The 9,070-nt window shown below is 34.5% G+C and overlaps 1 protein-coding gene across 1 annotated transcript; it reads left to right on the top strand.

Moving 5' to 3' along the window:
• Positions 1-202: 202 nt before the first annotated feature.
• Positions 203-8,945, top strand: Hrd3 (HMG-coA reductase degradation 3). The gene is made up of 6 exons (XM_011141899.3): positions 203-704; positions 953-1,200; positions 1,326-1,802; positions 1,991-2,219; positions 3,246-3,652; positions 7,118-8,945. The coding sequence occupies exons 1-6, from the start codon at positions 203-205 to the stop codon at positions 7,547-7,549; spliced, it is 2,295 nt and encodes a 764-aa protein (XP_011140201.1). The 3' UTR covers positions 7,550-8,945.
• Positions 8,946-9,070: the final 125 nt, after the last annotated feature.

The raw sequence follows: 9,070 nt of genomic DNA, 5'->3' as shown, positions 1-9,070 counted from the left end.
GAAAAGATGCGTATTGACGTGTCCTAATGACGTAATTGGTCGAACAGGCGAGACAGTTCCACGCGTGTATGTCCACGTAGGTATCAAGTGCGATCAATCGTGCGCTTATGTCGCGGGATCCTGAAAGGTCGACGAGTAATAACGTCAAGATCGCCGGTATTGTAATGAGGCCGTGAAAAAAGTGTCGGTTGTCCATCGAGCAATGAAGTCGAACGTAGGTGTGCTGTTTCTGCTATTGTTCCTGGTGTCGTGTCTCCAGTCTAACGCGGAATTGGAGAGTACCGCGAAGAAGCGCGGTGACATTACGCAAAAGTCGAATTCCAACGATGAGACGGAGGAGGATGTCACCAACGAGGACATGGAAAATGCCTTCGAGCAGCTGCGCGAGCTCAGGGCACTGCGGGAAACTATACTGAAGCTTGTGCCAGCATCCGACTCGCTTATAAATGAAAAAGTTAACAACAAGCATAGGAAAGAGGATACGGATGGCAAGGTGGATAGTGTGAACAAAGAGCCTCTGGAGAGTTCAGGAACAAGCAATGTTTGGATGAAAACTATGATAGCTCAAACAAAGGACATGGATCCTTTGGATATCAATAGTAAGCAGTTGGATGAAGAGGATATGGAAGCCTGGGAAAATCATGAGCAGTATGAGACACTCGAAGAAGAGGTCCAAGAGCCATTGTCACTGGAACAACAGGCAGGTAAGTTATAAAATATTTTATTTTCAACATGTTATAGTATTAAGCTTTGTGACAATGCATATATTTAGCGCTCTAACTATTCACTGAGTACTCAGTGAGCTCTTGAGTTCAGTGTTTTATTGTGTTTCCAAATTTGACTGAGCTTTAAAAATACAGACTAATTATCCAAGAGCTTGCTGAATATTCAGCAGATGGTTAGATAGTTTTAGCAAATATTTTTTTATCTATGGAATTGAAATATCTTTCAGCCGAACAATTATTCAAGAATGCTCTGAACATTTTAAATGCAATGCGTGCCAACAAGTCTGCGGGTTACGAATTGCTAATGGAAGCAGCACAGTTGGGTCATCGAGAAGCCAGATCTCTGTTAGCTTGGGGAAGATTGCTTGGCTCTCGTTTAGATCCTGCATCTTCGAGAGTGTCTATCGATGACATACCCAGTATATTTGAGATATTCAAGGAACTTGCAGATACAGGACTTCCATCGGCCCATATGGTACATACATACATAGCTTAAGTATAGAAACTGATAAGAATAAGAATTCTGTAGATACTTGATTATCCCTTTTATTTAGGTTGTTAAGTATTAGGAATAATAGAATAAATATTGTATTCACACAGGGAATGGGATTTTTATATGCAACTGGTATTGGTGTTAATGCATCTCAAGCAAAAGCTCTACTTCATTACACTGTAGCTGCTCTTGGTGGCGATACTTGGGCGCAAATGGTAATGGGACACCGTCATTGGGTAGGCGTGGCGACAATACCCTCGTGCGAACGAGCATTAGACTATTATCGAAAAGTAGCGAAGAAAGTCGCAGAGGAAGTGTCATTCAGTGGTGGCCCAGTCGTTCAGCGAGTTAGGCTGTTGGACGAGCATGAGAATCCGGGATACAGTTCTGGAATCTTCGATCAGGATTTGATAGAGTACTATCAGCTGTTGGCCAAGAAGGGCGATACACAGGCACAAGTTGGACTTGGTCAACTGCATTATCAAGGAGGTAGAGGAGTTCCTTTAGATCACGAAAAGGCTGTACAATATTTCCAACATGCTGCTGACGCTGGCAATCCTGTAGCTATGGCCTTTCTTGGAAAGGTAAGAGTATAAACCTAAAACAACCTAGAAAAAATAATACAATAAAGCTATTACTCTTTTAGCAAAATTATTCTTTTGAATTAAAATCGCAATATTAATTTCAATAGAAAATATCCGATATAACTATGCCATATATGTTTCTTGTTTCTGACTTTGATATTTTTCTGGCTTTTTACATATATTTACAGATTTATTTAGAAGGAAGCGAGATTGTGAAACAAGACAATGAAACAGCATATAAATATTTTAAAAAAGCTGCTGAATTAGGCAATCCTGTGGGTCAAAGTGGTTTGGGCCTGATGTATTTATATGGAATGGGAGTGGAAAGAAATACTGGTAAAGCATGGCAATATTTCCATCACGCTGCAGAACAAGGCTGGGTCGATGGGCAACTGCAATTAGGCAATATGTATTTCAGTAAGTATTTGTATTTTTATATGTGACATTCATAGCAGTTCTTATAAGATATAAGACTGTTCTAATTTATCTCAAAATGTCAAATAAACTGTTTCATTGGTTGCAAAGCATCAGAAAATAAGTTAAAGAAAGATAATACCTTTGAAGATCGAAAAATCGGTCTATTGTTAAAATCTGCTAATTCAAGGACTGAACAAAACATTTGGAATTTTGAGATTTAGATTTTACTGTTTCATAATGAAGACGGTATAGAAATTATTCGTAGATATCAATTTTCTTGAATGTTATAAATAATCATAGTGACTGACATAATATTTTTACTTATGATGTGTATGTATTAAAATATTCACTACAAAAACTTAAAGAAAAAAAGAACAGATTAGCCACAAAGAGAGAGATATGCCTATAACGTGTCGGAAATAGAATTTGCAAAAACAAGTTTATTTTAATTTTATTTACAAAACTGTAAACTGTCGTATATTTTGTATAACATTAAAATCGTAACATTATTGAATAATGAAAAATATGTGTCATAACTGAATTGTATAGAAACAATAAAATATAAGATATTATTTGGTTTGAACATTTGATTTTGCATGTTTTGCACTTTATATCTTGACAAATGTTTCCAAGAGTGTAAAGAGTTAAAATTCTACAACTATGATTTTCAATACTATCATAGAGTTTTCGACGGAATAAAGCTGTCTGCACAACTGTAGCTCTATGCGCTTTTTTCAGCTGCTATTCGGGCAATTTTTGAAATTTTAAGATGTAACAAAATTTAAAATATATAGGGAAGATAGTTCTGTGCGATTATATGTATAAAAAAAATCAAAAATTTATTTTCTAAAAATTTTAAGGATACTGTCCCTTAAGACGATTTTAAATATGAGATTCAGTTATGAATACCAGTTTAATAAAATATGTCCGTGCTTTTTTACATTTATATCGCATTGCGATTTATATTAATTTACCGATCAGTGCTCATTGCTGACTTTTATAGATGATGTTAACTTCACTTTTTAGGTGGTATTGGTGTTAAACGAGATTACAAAATGGCAAATAAATATTTTAATCTAGCCAGCCAATCAGGTCATGTGTTAGCATACTATAATCTTGCTCAAATGCATGCCACTGGCACCGGCATGGTGCGAAGTTGTCCCCCGGCTGTGGAATTAATGAAGAATGTTGCCGAAAGAGGAAAATGGAGTGACCAGTTGATGATGGCGCATACCGATTACAGAGAAGGCAAAGTGAACGAAGCATTCCTAATTTATGCCTTATTTTCCGAGATGGGTTATGAGGTTGCGCAGAGTAACGCGGCGTTCATTCTAGACAGAGGAGAGACCGACGTTCTGTCGGAAGAGGAAAGCTTAGTCAGAGCTTTAGCACTGTGGACACGAGCTGCTACACAAGGATACTCTGCGGCACAGGTATATATAAAAATATTCTTTATTAATGAGAAAACAAAAAGTGAGAAAATTGTTTACTAAAAGTAATTCGTTAGCGTCACTCCGTTATTCTTTAAAGAAGAAGTAATAATATTATTAATGATCATTATTACTCACTTTGATAAATAACTCATTATCATTATTGTTACGCGGAAAGAAACTAACTGTTTTTACCTTTTGTAATTAAACGATTTTTTAGTTAAAAAGATCCTGTTTTTACGATTGGCTGCCGCCTATCCAATATATTGGGTTGTTCGGGAAGTAATTTCGGTTTTTTGCATGAAAATGAAAAACAATATTTTTAATAGAAAGAAAAGTTTTATTTTGTTAAATATTGACCATTTTATTCTAATATCTTTCACCATCTTTAAGGTAATACTATGATTCCACGCTCGTAGAACTTCTGATCCTTATTGGCAAAAAAACTGAATTAAGTGGTTTTTGATACCTTCATTTGAATCGAAACTTTTACTATCCAAAGAATTTCGCAGTAACCGAAATAAGTGATAATTGAATAATGTCAGATCAGATAAATATGGTGGATATAGTAGCAAATCCTATCTAAGTGCTAACAGCTTCTGGCGAGTCATTAAACTTATATGAGGTCTGGCATTATCATGATGAAACACAACACTTTTTCTGTTCGTCAATTCTGGTCTCTTTTGTTTGATGGAATCATTTTGGAATTTGTCCAATTGATGACAATACACATTCGAATCAATCGTTTGGTTGTTTGTGGTAACAGCTCCAAAAAATCATTCCTTTCCAATCCTACTAAGCAGAGAAACATCACTTTCTTTTGATGGATATCAGCTTTCAATATGCTTTGAGCTGATTCATCACGTCTATTCCATGATCTTTTGCGTTTAATATTGTTGTACACAATCCATTTTTCATCTCCAGTTACGAATCGCTCCAGAAATGAATCGTTTTCCTCACGTTTCAACAGCAAATCGCAGATGGTAATGCAACGAATCAAATATCTTTCTTTGAGAATGTGTGGAACCCAAATATCAAGCTTTGAAAAGAAACCAAGTTTCAGATGCTTATACACAGTCGAATTCGATAAATTCAATCTCAGCAATTTCGTGTTGTTAAATGACGATTTGCATCCACCAATGCTTCTGTTTGGTTTTCATCGGCTTCAATTGGCCTTTCAGAACGTGGTGCATCTTTGAGATCGAAATACCCAGAACGAAATTTCGAAAACCAACGTTTGACATTGGCGTTTAGTCAACACATCTTCATACACGGCACACAATTTTTTTCTTTCTTGCGTTGCATTTTGGCCTTTATGGTAATAAAAAAGCAAAATATGGCGAACATACTCATGTTGATTTTCCATTTTTGATGCAACGCCAAACAAAAATAACCTGAGAGATTTCAAAACAACTTTTTTTCAAATGAAGCTTGAAATGTGCGTAGTAAAAATGTAAAATAATTTTCTGGTTTAGAATAAGATTAACTGCTTAAAAAGACAACTAACACCATCTATTAAAAAAAAGCCAACTTATTTTCCTATACAGGGTATCCCATTTTAATGTCCAACCCCAAATAACTCTTCAGTATTGAAGTTTCAAGGAAAATTATCTGAATAAAAGTTGTAGGGATTTAAGTAAGCTACCTTATGATCACCTTGACTTTGACCTTGACCTCTATTTTCAAGGTCATTTGAAGGTCAACTTGCGTTTTTTAAATAGGAACCCTTATTTTTTATTACACTGTTTTCTTCTACTAATTAATTTGAACAACTTTTGTCTAAAACATTTTTCTATTTGTCTAGTATTTTCTGAGATATTTGAGGAAAACTTGATAACTTTTTCAATATTTAACTTATGATATCTCGCTAACTATTTGTCCGAAGGAAAAGTGATACTAGACTTTCTTGCTTTATTTAGTCTCAAGAAAATATTGTTACAATAATGCCTTGACTTATGTTAATTTATTGATTTTTGGAAATTTCAAAATCATCAAATTAACAAAATATACATAAAAAAAAATATACATATATATGTGTGTGTGCATGTGCGCGCGCGCGCGTGTGTGTGTGTGTGTGTACTTTTTTTGCATATGTGCAAAATAATGATAAAAATAATACTAATGAAAAAAAGTTGTAATTTGCAAAATACAGTTGCATAATAGTTACGATTATATAACTATTTACAATTTACTCTCCAACCTCACAAAGATATACAAAGCGATCCATATGAAGGGTTACTTAAGAACTAGACTGCCAGAAAATCCTAAAGAACCTTTGCCATATACAGCAGGGTGTCCCATTTTAAAGGACCTACTCAAATATCTCAGAAACACTGCGTTAAATCGTTTAAAAATGCTTAAGACAAAAGTTGTTTAGCTTGAAGGGGGACATAGGACAGCAATAGCATTTTGTTTATGGATGGCTCCATTTTCGAGATATTTATTGATTATCAATTTTCTTAAATGGAAACCCAAACTTTTATTATATTTTCTTTTCTACCAATTAATTTTAACAACTTTTGTCTGAAACATTTTTTTATTTGCTTAATATATTTTGAGATATTTAAGGAAAACTTGGTAACTTTTCCAACATTTACCTTACGATATCTCACTAACTATTCGTCAAAAGAAAAAATGGTATTAGACTCTTTTATTTTATTTATTATCAAGAATGTACTACTATAATAGCCTAACTTTTATTAATTTAATTTGAGATTTCCAAAGGTCGATAAGTTAATAAAAGTTAGAGCACTATTATAGTAATATATTCTTGATAGTAAATAAAGTAGAAAAGTCTAAGACTATTTTTTCTTTCGACGAATAGTTAGTGAGATATCGTAAGGTAAATGTTGGAAAAGTTACTAAGTTTTCCTTAAATATATCAAAATATATTAAGCAAATAAAAAAATGTTTCAGACAAAAGTTGTTTAAATTAATTGGTAGAAAAAGATGATATAATAAAAAACTGGGACTTCCATTTAAGAAAATTGAGTGAGTATCTCGAAAGTGGCGCCATCTATAAACAAAATGCTATCGCTGTCCTATGTCCTCCTTCACGCTAAACAACTTTTGTCTTAAGCATTTTTCGATTTAACGCAATGTTTCTGAGATATTTGAGTAGATCCTTTAAAATGGGACACCCTGTATATTTTTTACACAAGGTAACTTCTCAAATCATAAAATATATGTAAGAATTAGATTAATAATGATGTCATCTGCTAGAGTTTATCTGTTTGAAACTTTAAACTTATCTTTACTATACCCTTTAAGCGAGATGGATGAGGGCATAAGTTTGAACATAAATTTAAAGATACTTGGGATCTATGAAACATAAGACTAGATTAAAATTGATCGCTTAATTCTCGAGATACCAAGTTATTAAGACTTACGTGGATCATGTTGTATAAACAAATGAAATTTGTATTTGTATTTTTGCATCGGGAGTTAACGAGCTCTGTGTCGTTTCAGGTGAAACTTGGTGACGCGCATTACTATGGCAGAGGAACCAAAGTTGATTACGAGGCTGCTGCAGGTTACTATCGTTCGGCATCCGAGCAACAACAGAATGCTCAAGCTATGTTCAACTTGGGTTATATGCACGAGCGTGGCCTAGGTTTGGCAAAGGATCGTCATTTGGCCAAACGGTGCTACGATTTGGCCGCCCAAGTTAGCCCTGACGCGCAAATACCTGTAGCGCTGGCTCTGATCAAATTGTCCTTTCTCTTCAGTCTGGATTATCTGCAGGAATTCAGTTTGGTCGATCAGCTGGATAAGTGGGATCAGCTGCTCGGGCAGAACTGGGATCTTTATCTTATAGGTTTTCTCACGGGAATGCTTAGTCTTATTATATACTTCCGCAGACCGCAGCCACCTCCCCCACCAAGACCTCCTGTTAACTAAATTTTGTATCTTTATTCATTATTTCGTACATATATATATATATAAATATACATAGATTTTTCTAGACTAAGCTTGGAAAGAATTTTATAAGAGATTCGTCTAGCGGGAAATCATTTTTGATAACGTAATTCGTCTTTCCCAAAGTGACGCAGGCTGTATAATCTCGAGTTCGATATTATTTTGATTGCAATCAATCTAACGTAAATAACTTCTGGCCAGTATAGTGATAAAATTCATCAAAAGTTTTGTAGCGCTTTGGCGCGGCATACTCGATAATTATTGTTACCACCATTATTACAATTTTCTCTTACGCTTATTTAATTATCATCACATACAGACTCTGAGCTTAGTTCCTAGTTTGTAAAGTTCCATTATTATGCTCAATGTATGACATGTTTGTTGGAATATCGTCTACAAATTTTTATCGCAAGCAACTTTAGATTCCCCTTTCCGCAAAACAAATGCAGATGAAATTCATTCAGAGTTCACGATTCCACATATCGTATTATTTTTTTATAGGGATGCAAATTCAAACTGCAAATGAAGATATACTTTCAAGATGGTTATATAGCTTTCTTCAGTGACATGTTTGTAATTATGTTAGATTACACATAATATACATTAAGATACTACAAGACATTTCTGTAATATAAAATAAGAATTAAAAAGGTTGTTGATTATTTATCTAATAAAATTGTTTTATTGCCAAAGAATGTTACGATCTTGATATTATCGTGACATGTATGGTATTAATCTTGGCTGTGGAAGTAATTGTGAATATGCGCAGATGAACTTAATTGTTAACTGTATAAACCAGATGTAAACAATATCGTCGAATTGAAAATAGTATCACTTTGAAGTATCCTGTATATGTACACGAATGCTTCCTGCGTTTATTTAATATTTTTCGTTAACAATTTCCTGTGTTATTAATACCAATAAGTAATTATATAACAATTATGTTATTTTAATTGTGTTAATTATCGTGTTAAAATTTATGCGTCTCATGTACTCGTATGTTCATGCCTTTGAAGATGTGTATATGCTGAAAATACGGGCAGCGAACACCGATCCGAACAAACAGCGAATTCGGTAGATGTGTACTGGTAGCAGTTCACCGAGCGAACGAATATGTCAATCGGATGTAAGAACTTACTAAAAACTTAATGAGCGATCATATTACTGAATATATCCAATAGTATTCTGCCGAACTTGCTATCTCTTTTTCGTTGTTCGTTCGCTTAATGTGTCCATTTTTTTATGCACCTCTTCGTAGGTAAAACGGATCGAACGCTGGCAAACGTTTGTTACGGCGTGCATATTTACCGAATTCGCTGTTCATTGTTCGTTCGCTTAGTGTATGCGCACTTTTACGTATAATATATAATTATAAATATTTACTTATAGCGTATTTGAGTGGACCTGGATTAATCGACCAGAGGTCGATTACTGACGTCACAGGGCTCTACTAGCGCGCCAATTATAAAGCTTGCCCATGCATGTTCGACCCAAGAATCTGGG

Source organism: Harpegnathos saltator, unplaced genomic scaffold (genome assembly GCF_003227715.2).
Source record: "Harpegnathos saltator strain DR-91 unplaced genomic scaffold, Hsal_v8.6 scaffold27, whole genome shotgun sequence".
In the NCBI taxonomy this organism is placed as follows: domain Eukaryota; kingdom Metazoa; phylum Arthropoda; class Insecta; order Hymenoptera; family Formicidae; genus Harpegnathos; species Harpegnathos saltator.
Note: the sequence above shows the minus strand (reverse complement) of the source record. Positions and strands in the feature narration are given on the sequence as shown.

Bases quoted from the DNA above. Each gene is read 5' to 3' on its own strand.
- Hrd3 (XM_011141899.3), top strand. From the start codon at position 203: ATGAAGTCGAACGTAGGTGTGCTGTTTCTGCTATTGTTCCTGGTGTCG. The intron at 2,220-3,245 runs GTAAGTATTTGT...TTCACTTTTTAG, and splicing joins ATTAGGCAATATGTATTTCA to GTGGTATTGGTGTTAAACGA. The intron at 3,653-7,117 runs GTATATATAAAA...GTGTCGTTTCAG, and splicing joins AAGGATACTCTGCGGCACAG to GTGAAACTTGGTGACGCGCA.